The 16,158-nt window shown below is 39.1% G+C and overlaps 1 protein-coding gene across 2 annotated transcripts in view; it reads right to left on the reverse strand.

The window, feature by feature from the left end:
* pard3ba (par-3 family cell polarity regulator beta a) overlaps window positions 1-16,158 on the reverse strand; it is a 230,645-nt gene that overhangs the window by 71,216 nt on the left and 143,271 nt on the right. For both annotated transcript variants that reach the window (XM_051702158.1, XM_051702157.1), the window contains exon 16: window positions 11,631-11,675. In XM_051702158.1, the coding sequence (XP_051558118.1) occupies window positions 11,631-11,675 (45 nt within the window). The remainder of the gene's footprint in view (window positions 1-11,630; window positions 11,676-16,158) is intronic.

Consider the following 16,158-nt stretch of genomic DNA (forward strand, 5'->3'; position numbering starts at 1 on the left):
ATATATATATATATATATATATATATATATATATATATATATATATATATATATAAAATACATTATAACTTCTGCAGATATACTCTAAGGTATAACAATGAATAGCTAAGTATTATACTGTATATAATTGTGGTTACAATAACTTATGAGAAGTTATAACATTATAAGGTGTATTATGAGACATTAATAATGCATTATAATGCCTTTACATTGCATTATAAATATGGGCTTCATAGTGAATAATGAAAGTGAATAGTGACTTCAGTCTGTAAAGCTCCAAATTAAATAAATAAATGACATTATGACGTTTGGTCACGAGATACGCAAGACCAATGAGATTTTATGTTACGGCCATAGTTGCCATATTTGATTTGGGTGATATACACAGGAATTTGAAGTACCTTGAGTGTGAATAACAACTTCAATTTTTTTCGGTTCATCACAAAATGGATCACATTGCTTCAGAAGACTTGGAAAATAGTGCACGGGTTGAATCAATTTATTTTTCTGCGGTTTGTGTTTTTTGTTATTTTTGGAGCTTGAGAGCACAGTCACTATTCACTGTCATTATATGGCCAAAAAAAAAACTTGAAGATTTAAATATATATATATATACTGTAGATAGATAGATAGATAGACAGACAGACTGATAGTCTATCCGTCTGAACTTCTATTCTTCTGAACAGACAGACAGACAGATAGATCCTTTTGTTTTCTGTGATAGAGAGTCATACAGATTTGGAAAGACGTAATTAATAACAGAATTTTCATTTTTGGGTAAACCAAGTTCACTTAAAATCCATCTACCACCAGATATCAGCTTTCAGTGAAAATGTGATTACAAAAATGGTGTCCCCTAATGGAAAAAATGCATTTGTGAATTCTAATAGATTCTGTATTGAAATCCTACAAATACAGATTTTTAAACTCACACCAAGTCCACAACCTGATGTCGATGTGACCAATTGAAAGTTTAAGACCAGTTTTTTTAAAAATACCTTACATTTTCAAGTAATACAAGCATTACATTTTCAAGTAATGTTAAGTTTAACAAGTACAGGAAATGAAAACAAAGATACCACAGTAAATAATTGCAAAATTTTTTGTAACAAACTATTCTCAGATAAGCACCTAAAAATTTAAACAAGCTTACTAACTTATACCCTAAATACATCTGAACATAACTACAACTTTTTATCCATCAGTGTTATTTGTATTAAATCCATCTTCAACCAATAAGATCTAAACAGTGGCGTGCAATATTTGAAATGTAGATTTCATTTCCATAGGCTTGAATATTGTGCAATGCATGCATGCACACATGCACAAACATATAACTAAACAGATGGTTCTCTTAGGGAGGGTTATACAAATCAATCTAAACTAGCACAACATGGCTGCTTTCAGCCTCAATCAACAACAAACACGACAAGCGAGAGAGAGACAGAAGTAGAGAGAACAACAGTGAGATCCTGTAGACAGACTGTGAAAAAGGAAAGTCATTTGAACAACTTCTTAGGGAAAAAAAACGGTAATTGGCGAGCTCTCTTCAGCAGACAGATATCTGTATACTGTCATTATCATGAAAGGGGAAAATAATGAGATAAAACAAGAAACGGGCACAGGCAAAAACAAACAAACGAGCAAAACCAGTTCTTCAGGGCCAATGCCGGGCAAACAGAAACTGGGCAACTGCTATACAGCTCATACGCTGCGGAAAATAATTTTCTTTATGTGTACTGTTGTCTTATTGCCAAGTAAAAATATCTAAACAAGATCAATTCACTTGAGAAGCAAACCTGCACAAGACCTGTTTTCAGAGAATATATCTTGAATTAAGTGTTTTAGTCTTACTAAACAGGAAACTTATCTAGATGTAAACAAGAAAAACAATTGGTGTAAAGAAAATACACTGATAAGCCAAAACATTTTGACCACTCACAGGTGAAGAAAATAACACTGATCATCTTCTAACAAGGCCACATGTCAAGGTCTGGGTAGATTAGATGGTAAGCAAACAATCAGTTCTCGTAGTCAACGTGAGCGACTTCGACAAGGGCCAAATTGTTATGGCCCGACGACTGGGTCAGAGCATCTCTGAAATGGCAAGGCTAGTGAGGGGCTCCCGGTCAGCAGTGGCGAGTACCTATCGACAGTGGCCCGAGCAGGGACAACTGGCAACAAGATGTTGGGCGCCCAAGGCTCATCGATGCGGGAGGGCAATGAAGGCTATCCCATCTAGTCATAACCAACAGAAGGTCTACTGTGGCACAAGTCACAGAAAATGTTAATGTTGGTTATGGGAGGAATGTGTCATAACACACAGTGCACCGCACCCTGATGCGTACGAGGCTGTTTAGCCGCAGACCATTCAGAGTGACCATGATGACCCCTGTCTACCATTGAAAGCTCCTACAATGGGCATGCAAGTGTCGGAACTGGACCTTGGTGCAGTGGAAGAAGGTCGCCTCATCAAATGAGTCCTGTTTTCTTTTATATCACGTGGACAGACGTGTACGTGTGCTCCGTTTACCTGGGGAAGTGATGGCACCAGGAAGCACTGTGGGAAGACGACAAGCCAGTGGAGGGCGTGTGATGATCTGGGCAATGTTCTACTGGGAAACCCTGGGTCCGGCCATTTATGCGGACATCAATTTGACATGTGCCACCTACCTAAACATCATTGCAGACCAGGTACACCCCTTCATAGCAATGGTATTCCCTGATGGCAGTGGCCTTTTTCAGAAGGATAATGTGCCCTGCCACGCTGCACACATTGTACAGGAATGGGTTAAGGAACATGATGAAGAGTTCAAGGTGTTGCCCTGGCCTCCAAATGGAATGTGCTGGACCAAGTCCAATCCACGGTGGCTCCACCTCGCAACTTACAGGACTTGAAGGATCTGCTGATAATGTCTTAGTGCCAGATACTAGAGGACACCTTTAGGGGTCTTGAAGAGCTCATGCCTCAGTGGGTCGGTGCTTTTGGCGGCATGCGGAGGACCAACAGCATATTAGACAGGTGGTCATAATGTTTTGGCTCATTAGTGTATCCTTAAATTAATCTTGTTTTAAGGACATTGACTCTTTTACTAGAAAACAAGACAAAACACTGATCTAGAAATTTATATTTTGCAGTTTAGAAAGAGAAAGGCAAAATATGAGAAAGATAGAGCGATAAAGAGAGGTATGGTGAACTGTGAACTTGAGCAAGAGCCCGTGAGTAACGCAGGCTCCATGAGTGGTCTTCTTTGGAAAGATAGACAGGGAGAGAGAGAGAGAGAGAGAGAGAGAGAGAGAGAAAGAGAGATGAGGAGGTGAAGGGCCAAGACGTGCCAGAGGGAATGTAGGTGTGTTGGCGAGAAGCCAATGAGAGAGAGAGTGCATGATGCCTGCAGCATCTTTCATCTCTCCTCTTAATGGATATGTTCTCCTCTCCTGCAGGCCGGGACTTGGCTCATCATTGTACCAAACACACAAACATACACACTGTGCTTTATTGCCATCAGCTATAAAGCACACAATTTTTTTTCTTTACTCGACTCAACAAATAAAACCTTTGCTCACACAAACCATTGAAATAACACTTAAAAACAAGTAGGGTCATATTGCAAAGTGCCAAATTGGAATAAAGACTGGCTTTGGCAAGTAAATAAAAAGACAGATCGCAACAGTGCCAGCCAGCTTTTTCAGCCATCTTGGTTCTGGAAGTATTTTTCGTAATTTTTTCCATTGGGATTTAATAAAGTACTTCACAAAGAGTTAGCCATAAACCAAACCAACCTGCTCCAAGGTGAATCGAAACATTACAAACTTTGATTTGAAGAAAAAAGTATTTGAGAATCGGATAAAAAGCCAAAGGTACAAGACTGTGTACATAACGTCTTTGAGGGAATGAACTACAATCCCATGAAGCATTGTGAATGGTGTAATCAAATTAAAATGACTACAAGTCCAGAAACAATATATATTTAAGTTTATTCAATAATATTCAGATATATACAAATTCGCAAGTAGTTTGAGAGTGTGTGGAGACATTGCATCTTGGGAGTGGGTTGTAGCTGCAGAGCTCTTTTGCCATGCTTTGATTACCGTGACTCTCTTTTAGGTGGATTTTCCCCCTCAAGATCATAGGTAGTGGAATTCTTTACCAGGAATTCCGCTATTGAACTATATATATATATATATATATATATATATATATATATATATATATATATATATTTTTTTTTTAAATGAAGATGAAACAACCTGGACTGATGGTTTCAACAGAAGCATATACCACGGTAGGTCTACCACTTGAAGGTTATCAGTAACCTATACAAATTCCTTATGAAAAAATTAATGGGAATTTTACTTCCAGAATTAGACTGTTGAGCTCTATTGCTTAAGAACGACAGTCTGACCCTCACGGATGAAAGTGCTTTGAGCGAATCAAATCAAAAGGTCATTGATGGCTGTGTATCTTCAAACAGTTTTCACTTCAAGTGTTTACCAGCACAACTTTAGCCAGGAAACTAGTGAAAATGGAAATATGAGGAACACAATCACGGCAAGTCTTCCTGTTATTTGTGACAGGTGGTATTCCACACATAAGGTGACACCGAGAGACTAGTATATAATGCTGCAAGTATTGTAACAACATATGGGTAAGTGTAGTTTTGAGAAAAAGCCAAGTATCCTAATGAATATTCATGAATATACAAAATGTAAAAAAATCTTTGCAGCTTATACAGAGAACAAAAGACACTTGCCGAGGGCAAGTTCTTGTGTTCAAACACAGCTTGATGGAGCGCAAATCCAAAGGCAGGGATCTCATGTGTTTTTCTAAGTTTCAAACTTGGTTTAACTTGACACAGCGACTTTAAAATGGTATGTTAATGATGCAACGCAACCGAGATGCTCCAAAAGCGTCCGTCTGACACAGGTGTACATTGACGCATCCTTGGACAAGCTTTTATAATAAATCTCGGACTGACTGATGAATTCAGTTGTAAAATGGATTTCTTTGAACTGTTGGCCAATGATAGGGTCAATAATATGGAAATAAACAATATATTGCATTCTAAAGCCACTTTTTGTATTGTCTTTTTTAATGCTTCACTTGTGTGCCAAAATAATGTAATTAATTTGAATTATCTATATTATAATATATATATATATATATATATATATATATATATATATATATATATATATATATATATATATATATATATACACACTATATTGCCAAAAGTATTCGCTCACCCATCCAAATAATTGAATTCAGGTGTTCCAATCACTTCCATGGCCACAGGTGTATAAAATGAAGCACCTAGGCATGCAGACTGCTTCTACAAACATTTGTGAAAGAATGGGCCGCTCTCAGGAGCTCAGTGAATTCCAGCGTGGTACTGTGATAGGATGCCACCTGTGCAACAAGTCCAGTCGTGAAATTTCCTCGTTACTAAATATTCCACAGTCAACTGTCAGTGGTGTTATAACAAAGTGGAAGCGATTGGGAATGACTCAGCCACGAAGTGGTAGGCCACGTAAAATGGTCAGCGGATGCTGAGGCGCATAGTGCGCAGAGGTCGCCAACTTTCTGCAAAGTAAATCGCTACAGACCTCCAAAGTTCATGTGGCCTTCAGATTAGCTCAAGAACAGTGCGTAGAGAGCTTCATGGAATGAGTTTCCATGGCCGAGCAGCTGCATCCAAGCCATATGTCACCAAGTGCAATGCAAAGCGTCGGATGCAGTGGTGTAAAGCACGCTGCCACTGGACTCTAGAGCGGTGGAGACGCGTTCTCTGGAGTGATGAATCATGCTTCTCCATCTGGCAATCCGATGGATGAGTCTGGGTTTGGCGGTTGCCAGGAGAACGGTACTTGTCTGACTGCATTGTGCCAACTGTGAAGTTTGGTGGAGGGGGGATTATGGTGTGGGGTTGTTTTTCAGGAGCTGGGCTTGGCCCCTTAGTTCCAGTGAAAGGAACTCTGAATGCTTCAGCATACCAAGAGATTTTGGACAATTCCATGCTCCCAACTTTGTGGGAACAGTTTGGGGATGGCCCCTTCCTGTTCCAACGTGACTGCGCACCAGTGCACAAAGCAAGGTCCATAAAGACATGGATGAACGAGTTTGGTGTGGAAGAACTTGACTGGCCTGCACAGAGTCCTGACCTCAACCCGATAGAGCACCTTTGGGATGAATTAGATCGAAGACTGCGAGCCAGCCCTTCTCGTCCAACATCAGTGTCTGACCTCACAAATGCGCTTCTGGAAGAATGGTCAAAAATTCCCACAAACACACTCCTAAACCTTGTGGAAAGCCTTCCCAGAAGAGTTGAAGCTGTTATAGCTGCAAAGGGTGGGCCGACATCATATTAAACCCTATGGATTAAGAATGGGATGTCACTTAAGTTCATATGCGTCTAAAGGCAGATGAGCGAATACTTTTGGCAATATAGTGTGTGTATATATATATATAAAAATAACTAATTATTTCAGCATTATATATTGAATTATTGTTATTTGAGGAGTTTTCTAAGCAAAATTTCACAAGTTAAAATATAGAAAGCTGTCTGTTTTAATTATAATAATAAAACAGGGGGGAAATATAAAATATAAATTATGTATAAAAATTATTTAAAAAATGTATATATAAAAAAAATTGTAACAAAGCAGAATAGTTTCATCACCCGAAATAAAAAAGGAATTCCAAGTTCACCAGTCATGGGCACAAGAGGCAAAACGTTAATTTTGGACCTGTGTGTAAATGTTTATGCACATCTATGCATGTGGTTTAAAAATCTCTCACACACACACACACACACAATTCATCAAATTAAATGTAAGATTTAATACCCTTATGTTTCACTTGTGTTATAAGCCTCCGAGAAGACCTAAAGCTCCCTTTAACGTCATATTTAGAAGTTAAGATTAGCATGCGATATATAAAGAACTCTTTTTATCAAATAATGGATTACATTTTCCGGGGTACAATTGTCATGGGAGAGCAAGTCATATGATTTGTGATTTATGCCATAAAGTGGAGATCACATGAGTGTTAAAGTTTTTTCAGGTTGTATGAGGTCAGGCTGAAGTTTAATATTTAGGACAACTAAACAGAGGAAATATTACTATATATCCACAAATTGTACCTTAATGAGATATTATAATTCCACAATTTCTTTATGTATGGTTGGCACATCAAATATTACACTTCACTTCTCACGGACTATATAAAAATGACATAAGCTAAGTTATGTATGTGTGTGTTTTTGCATGTCTAAGAGAGACAAACATGGCGTGTTTTCTTGTTAGATGTCGTGAATGGTACTGTAAGCATTATATTTTGTTATATTCATATAACAGAATTGCAAAGTAATATCGTTGAAGGACAGGACATTTTGTTGTAACCCACCGACCGTGAAATCTCATTGGTCAAAAATCTCACTTCACATACCGGTGTACTAAACATCAAATTTGTTCGATTGGTTGCGAATGTGTCGGGACACGCAACATTTTCGCTTTCAGTGTGGATGGAAAAATTAACTTTTCGCTTCAAACTTGTCGTATTGTGCCAGGTTAGGATGCACAGTTAGAAAATAAACAGTTTTTGATTATGCACTATCATGTATGTATACTTAGACAAAGAATGTTAAGATATTTCTTTCTGTAAAACGAGAGGAAATATACATGAGAAGCTAAATGACATTAGATATTTGTTTTCTTGTTTTCAGCAAAATCGAAAATGTAGCTAAAAAAAAAAAAAGATTTGCCAATGGGGTGACTTTTTTCCTTTTTTCCTAGTTTCACAACTGTGCATGTAAATGTACTGACAGAGAGGACATTTCAGAGCCAATTACTAAAAATAAATTCAGAAATAAATTTAAATAAAAAGTGGTCTTTGAAAAATGGTCTTTAGCAACTCAAACAACATAATAATAAATTAAAAAAAACTAATAACAATAATAACTGGGACTGTAGAATGCTGGACTAGATGATTACAGGAAAAATAACTAAAAAATATATAGATTTTACTGCAAAGCATATGCAAGGAGAGAGAGAGAGTTGGCATCTTAGAGTACTGCAGTACTTATCTTGGCTAATGCTAGCTGAGGGTTTTTAGTCAGATTAAACTCTAAACAGCCACGTCTTCAAGACCATCCCAATAATGAAATATGTCAGAGCATATAAAGGGGACTGGCGTAGGTAGAGCAAGCCAGAGAAGAGAGGAAAAAATGCGTGTCAGCAGAACATCCTACAGCCTGTCAATATCTCTCGGCTCCCACATCTGTAAAACTACACTCCAATCAGCATGCCATGTATTTACCATTGTCCCTGACCCCTGAGAAGTATACAACCATCATGTGTATGCAGTGAATTTAAATTTCAACATGCATATGTTATTTAAGCATGCACACGCTGTGAGTGACTATAAATCTAATTCGACTGTGTGCATGTGGTTTTGATTATGCCGTAATCTATGAATCATTGTCATATATTTGTGTCTGTGTATACAATATGTCTGTGGTTGGTTTCTATGGCTCAGTTGTAAAATCTAACAAGCTGCTTACTTTTTAGGCATCATAGGCAAACTCCAAATCCAAGGTTGTTCCAAACTTATCCATCAAAATTATACCGTCTAATAAGTTTGTTTTGGCCCAAATCTAAGGCAGCATTGCATGTATTTTTTTTATGGTTAAGGCAATGCCAAAATAGCAACAAGTATATAAAACTTTTCATAGAAAATGGTGGTAGGTGTCAAAGGAAATATTGATTATTAATAGGAAATGTTTAAAATTATGATCCATTTAAGATATTAGCTTATCGGCAAAATAAACCAAAATAAAAATTCCTTTCAGTGTGTGAAGAGGAGGAGGGCGTGGCCGGGCCGTGAGGGTGCACGGCTGGTGCTGAGTCAACTAATCAGCTGGGAGGGGGATAAAGACGAGCCGGGGGCGCCAGTTCGAGAGAGAGAGAGAGAGAGAGAGACACATGGCCGCTGTGTGTGTGTGTGTGTGTGTGTGTGTGTGCGCGCGCGCGCGCCTATGTGTTTTATGTTGTTTTAATTTGATTCATGTCATTAAAGTTACGTTGACTGTTCTGTCCATTCCCGCCGCCTTCTTACCCTTTCCTGAACCCGTTACACTGGTGCCGAAACCCGGGAAGGAGGGATAGGCTGTCGTGGAGTCCTCACCGCTGCTGTCCGCCAGGGGAGGAGCCACGGCCTTCCGCCAGGGGACGGCGGTGTCGCTGCCGGCCGCCGTGAGTCAGAGGAACCGCTGCCATCCGCCAGGAAGGGGAGGAGACGTTCCATATGTGTGTGTGTGGGGGGGGGGGGGGGCGGGGGGGTAAAGAGGACTCGCTGCCATACGCCAGGGGAGGAGTGGCTGTCGTTCGCCAGAGAGCGGAGGCGTGTCCGGGGACCGGCGAGCGAGTTTTTCTCTCTCTCTCTGTCTCTCTCCCTCGCTTTTTCCCTCTCCCCCCCCCTTCATCTCTCCCAGGGCTCCAGAGAGGCGGGGAAGACCTGCCGGCAGAAGGACGGCCGGAAGGGCAACACCTCCCCTCCAGGAAGGGAGGGGAGTACATCATGGTTTCCCCGGCCTGAATCAGGTGGTGTGACAAGGGAGGGCCTGGCCTGGCGTTGAGTCACCTAATCAGCCAGGAGGGGGATAAAGACAAGCTGGGGGTGCCAGTTCGAGAGACAGAAAGAGAGGAACACGCGGCCGCTCTGTGTGCGCTTGTGTTTTATGTTGTTTTAAGTTGATTTGTGTCATTAAAGTTACATTGACTGTTCTGCCAGTTCCCGCCTCCTCCTTGCCCATCCTGAACCCGTTACAGTTTTTTCAGGGGAATTGATTATTAAAAATAACCTATAAACCTTTAAAAACAGACCTACCAAGAGCTCAGTGGTTGCTACAAAATGTTCAAATTATTATGCATTTGAGACGTTGGCTTAGCAGCATGCTACTGTTAGAATCTATAGTGGGCAACAGTTTGGTTATGGAAGTAAAAATCCCATTCTTTTTTTTTTTTTCACAAGTGAATTATTTATTAAAAAATAACTTATAAACCTTTAAAGACAGACCTACCAAGAGCTCAGCTGTTGTTTTTTAATTAATTAATTATTAATTAATTAATTAATTTTATTTATCACACATTATACATTTGCACATATACAGTGAAATTCTTTTTTTTTTTTTCACATATCCCAGCTAAGCTGTTGTCAGAGTGCAGGGTCAGCCATGATATGGCGCCCCTGGAGCAGATAGGGTCAAGGGCCTTGCTCAAGGGCCCAACAGTGGAATCTTGGCAGTGCTGGGGCTTGAACCCCCAACCTTCTGATCAGTAACCCAGAGCCTTAACTGCTAAGCCACCACTGCCCCTAAGATGTTAGAAAATTTGTTAGAAAATAGAAAACCGTTTGGTGGCACAGAAATTACATACTTCAGCTTTAAGTACATAGTCTCATTCCTTTATCTTTTTCAGATACTTTTATGCTTTATATCAAAGTTTGTAATGTTGTGATTTACCTCGGAGCTGGTTGGTTTAGTTAACTCTTTTACTCCTGAGCCAAGTTAGCTAAAACATTGGGCAGGCACGGATGTGCTCCGTTGAAATAAACTGTGAACATTAGTTAAATCTTGTGCGCTTTACACAAGCACACAATTGGATTGGCACACATGAGTGACATGAGTGAAGAGTTTCTGCCTACACAGCTGAAAAAAACAGCTTAAACCATATTAGAATGGTTTAGCTGGTCCCCCAGTCTTAGCTGACAAGTGCCCAAAATGTCTTTAAAACGGTCAAAGAAGACCAGCCTAACTTGCTGGCCTTGCAGGGAGACTAACTAAAATCCTTAGCTAAAACCCTTTAAACTGTTTTGTTTCTTAGCAGGGCATGAACAGCATTTCAAATCATCCCATTTTGAGGTTCCATGATGGTTAGAATACACCCTTATAAGTAGACAGTAGACAGTAAAGCAGCTCACTAGGGTCTGAATGAAGCCTGTGTCTGTGGTCTAACTTTTAGTGTGTGGTTACTGCTTTCACTGTGTGTGTGTTTCCTCCACTAACTCAATCACTGCTTGCAGCCAACTCACTCTCTCACCTCTTCTGAAAGACTACAAATGGGTAGCAGTTGCCCTACGTTTATCTTCATTTGACTGGACAGAGACCCACTGACATGGAGTCAGATTTCAGTCTCTGAGTCAACTTACACACCTTCATTCAGATCACACGATTGAGACTTGAAAAGAAAACTTAGCTTGACCATGAATGAGATGTTGGTTATTAGAACAGTATATGGTGAAATTAACTGTACACGTGAGATATACAGTATCATGAAATGTATTGTCTTGTATTAATGTATTAATCTAATTATTGTTTATTGCACATTGGTGTCTTATTACATTGATGTGTCTGCTTGGTAAAAGTAGTAAAACACTCGAGGCTGTACAGTACCTGTGATTTTACCACACATAACAGTGAGCTTCACATTGTGCCTAAGAACACTGTATAACTGTAGTTAAAAGCAGGTCTCTCGTGGCTTATTGCTTTAATATGTGATTTGTTTGTGTTGTGTTGGTTTGTGAGTGTGTGTGTGTGTGTGTGTGTGTGTGTGTGTGTTTAAATTCTTACCAGGTCTCTGTCCTTGTATAGACGCCATGTTACTCTCATCTTCCACTGAAATACACAAACATAAAACACCAATCAACTCCTCTAACACCTATTTAATAATCCTAAAGGATGGTCCAGAACAATTACAGAACACATTGTTACACTTTGTGTACAGTAATACTCACTTTTTTTTTCTTAATTCCAACCACCTTAGTAATACATTATAATTATTTATGCACCTTTCAAGAATATAATGCACTACAACACAATGAAAACTGGTGCATTCATGTGTTAAAATACATTATACTCTTTAAACTTGTAACCATGAATAAGTAATAAAATGCTTTAAAATGTGATTACAGTTATTTATGAGAACAAACACCTGATTATATGCCTAAACTTTATCAAAGCCTTGATAAAAAGAATTTGTTTAAATCAGCCTACAGTGATTTTACTGGCCTTGCTGGCAACCAATTTGGTTACCACTGGTCAGACTGGTCTGGTTTAACTGTTTTAGAAGGGGTTGGGAGACCAGCTGGCACACCAACTAAACCATATGAACACCAGCTTGGCGAGGCTGGGAGACCAGTCAAATTGGCTTAAACCATCTTAAGACCAGCAAACTAGCGTAGGCTGGTTTAAGCTGTTTTTTAATTCAGCAGGGAAGGCATTTGAAAGCATTACAATTCAATAATGCTTCATAGAAAATATTACCAATGCAAATACAATGTGTTGCCCCTTCTAATAAAAGCATATTGACTTGTAATGTCTAATACACTGATATTCTATAAAACACAGAGAACAATACTGAATAAACCGAAAGAAGTATAGTAATTGTATTTCTCCATTTCTAATTTCCTTTTTCCATTTGTGTCCTAATATATTATTCTAGCTTTCTCTCTCTCACTCTCACATACTTCAAGAAGTCACACTTGGTTTTAATTAGGCAGGGCTCTGCAGGACCATCTTTGCTTCTGTACAGCTGAGAACATCTGTAGTTTGTATAAGCACACACAACTACACACATACACAGCTCAGATTGCATTGTGCACTCACAGGCACAAAGCAAAATTTCATTTTCAAAGAAGATATATCTAAAATAAAGAACTAAATGTCACTTTGGTAATTCTTGGCAATCATCCTTATAGTTTTGTTGTACCTATGTGTCCTGAAAAACATACAGTATACGACAGATAGGTAGACAAATAGATGGATGGATGACAGACAGACAGAGATAAAAATAGATAGATAGAAAGACAGACAATCCATTTAGGCAGACAGAAAACAGAAATATAGACAGACAGATAGACAGACAGGCAGACAGACAGACTGATAGGCATACAGACAGATAGACAATCTATATAGTCAGACAGACAGACAGATAGACAGACATACAATATACTGTATATAGGCAGACAAACAGATAGATTCATAGTCAGTCAGATAGACAGACAGATAATCCATATAGACAATCTATACAGACAGACATACAGATAGATAGATTTTATGAGTATTACTTTTTTATAAGTAAACATTTGAAAGCCACAGCAACACACAAAAGGCACTTACAGCAACGCTCCATTAAAGAAAACAAGGAGTTATGTGTGTGTGAGGCCCAGAGCATGAGTAAGAGATGGAGGAAAAAGAGAGCTAGAGACAGGCAGAAAGACAGAGAGAGAGAGAGAGAGAGAGAGAGAGAGAGAGAGAGAGAGCAGGGAGAGTTTGTATGTGTGTGTGTGTGTGTGTGTGTGAGAGAGATTGTGTGTGTGTGTGTGTGTGTGTGTGTGTGAGAGAGAGAGAGAGAGAGAGAGAGAGAGAGAGAGAACGAGAGTTTGTATGTGTGTGTGTGTGTGTGTGTGTGTGTGTGTGTGTGTGAGAGAGAGAGAGACAGGTAGAGATTGTGTGTAAGAGAGAGACAGGGAGAGTGTGTGTGTGTGTGTGTGAGAGAGAGAGAGAGAGAGTTTGTATGTGTGTGTGTGTGTGTGTGAGAGAGAGAGAGAGAGAAAGACAGGGAGAGTTTTTATGTGTGTGTGTGTGTGAGAGAGAGAGAGGGAGAGTTTGTGTGTGTGTGTGTGTGTGTGTGTGTGTGTGAGAGAGAGACAGGGAGAGTTTGTCTGAGAGAGAGAGAGACAGGGAGAGTTTGTATGTGTGAGTGTGTGTGTGTGTGAGAGAGAGAGAGATGGTAGAGATTGTGTGTGTAAGAGAGAGAGAGAGAGACAGGAAAAGTTTGTGTGTGTGTGTGTGTGAGAGAGAGAGAGAGAGAGAGAGAGAGGGAGAGTTTGTGTGTGTGTGTGTGTGTGTGTGAGAGACAGGGAGAGTTTGTCTGAGAGAGAGAGAGACAGGGAGAGTTTGTATGTGTGAGTGTGTGTGTGTGTGAGAGAGAGAGAGATGGTAGAGATTGTGTGTGTAAGAGAGAGACAGGGAGAGTGTGTGTGTGTGTGTGTGTGTGTGTGTGTGTGTGAGAGAGAGAGAGAGAGAGAGTAATCTGCACAAACAGGATTGAGCAGTGGAGAGCAGCTGCTGCCACAGGCATTGCACCATGGGATACAATAATGGGCTTTCATTACACTGCAATTTCTCTTAAATAATCCTTTTCATCTTTTATGAGCTCAATTTCCCCAGCAGAGAAATAACACGGCAAGAGAGGCTGCACTGAGCCGGGTGGCTACACACGTGTGTACACATGGACACGTATGTGAGAGAGAAAGGGCTGATGGGGGAAAAAGTTACAGAAGAATAAAAAGAAAATATTTTGGCTTTAAATGCTCGACGGTGCCTAAAAATTTGGATTATCCATACTCAACAAAGCATGGATACAATGTCACACCCTTACACACACAGAAACACACATACACACAAAAGATTCCAAAAACATCATCCACAAGCATGATTACACACTCAACACTCATATTTATTCCATGTATATTTAGTGGTACTTGTTCAGGCAAGCATCACTATTATTTGTAGTCACACTAACATAGTGGAAGTAAATATTGCACGGGTAAGCACATCTCACATTCTCTTCAGATAATATATAAAATCTAGTTATACAAATTCTGCTAAAACCTCATTTGGCAAGAGCGCTGCACTTTCGCATAAAAGCACAGCTACATCTAATGATGGTAAAAGCATTGACTGGCAAAGCAAACCTGTTACAGGGGGAGTCGAGCCAAAACTCTAAACGCTAGCATCCAGAACTGCAGCCAACCATTTCACACGGGCCACCCTTGACTGACAAAAACCTTTGTGATTCAACGTTTTGTAATACAGAGGTGGAAAACATTAGCTAGACTGAAAATATGCACCTAGAGACAGACAACTGACATTAAGATTATACATTTTATGTATTTGGCCAATGCTTTTAAAGCATTCAAGCTACAAATTTTTATCAGTATATGTGTTCCCTGGGAATTAAACCCACAACCTTGGTGTTGCTAACAGCCTGTTGAAACAGCTGAACTACAACATTTGGACTACTTTTGTTAGATTGAATTATAAATGTTGGTGATATGAATGTTTATTAAAGGAGCCGAGAGGTTTTTGATTAAGAAGTTTAAACTATGGCAGCTTAAATTGTGGCAAATAAAATAGTCTCAATGTATTGTAGTGTTAACCAAACACATTTATCATAAAGAAATGTAAAAAAAAAAAAAAAAAAAATACTGGCAAACGAAGCCACAGGAAACAAGGCCTGTAAAGAAAAATTGAAAGAGTAAACTTAAAGAATATAAAGAATCAGCCATAGAAGGACATAAAGAAATAAATGGAGGGGAAAAGGTCTGGAGAGAGGATAAAAGATGGCAGGAACGCTCGACACGATGAGATGTGTGTAATGAAAACCAATCAGCTTTCAGCAGCGAGGAGATTAGTGCAGTGGCTGTGGCGCTCAAGCCAATACTCCAACCTAATGAAATGTAATTGGAATCGGGCGAAAACTTCCCATTGTGGAGCACAGAAATATCCCTCATGTTTCCAAAGGTGGTGGAAAAGGGAGAAGGATAATTTAACAGGGTCATCTGTGGCTAACACTGGGTAATAAGTAGCAATAGGGCTTTATTTTGCGCTGAACGCTCTCAAAAAAAAAAAAAAATCAGCATTTTTGTCTTGTTTTCTAGTAAAAATATTTAATTCATAAAACAGGATACATTTACTTGAGATGGAATAATGCATAAGATATTAAGACAGTTTTCAGAGAATTTACCTTTCTTACCCAACCAGCAAATTGTTTTTTTTCTTCCATGTTAGAAGCACAAATGTAACAAAGTTTTGTGAGGTTTATAGTTAAAATTCAAGATTTATTCTCTGCAAACAATTATTATTATCCTACACAATTTTGCTCTCAAGTTTAACATGTACATATTTTAACTCCAAAACTAGACAAAAATACTGGTTTAGAAAATTATTTTTGGCAGTTACAGTGCAATTCAGATCAAAAATGTAAAAACAGTCTTTTTGTCCTCTGTCCAACTTAGTTGTTTTTGTTTATACAGTATGGCTTTAAAACTCTGTTTTATTTTGGTCTGGAGGGTATTTTGTGATATGGCTGCTG

The sequence above is a fragment of the Myxocyprinus asiaticus genome, chromosome 7 (genome assembly GCF_019703515.2).
Source record: "Myxocyprinus asiaticus isolate MX2 ecotype Aquarium Trade chromosome 7, UBuf_Myxa_2, whole genome shotgun sequence".
Lineage (NCBI taxonomy): Eukaryota > Metazoa > Chordata > Actinopteri > Cypriniformes > Catostomidae > Myxocyprinus > Myxocyprinus asiaticus.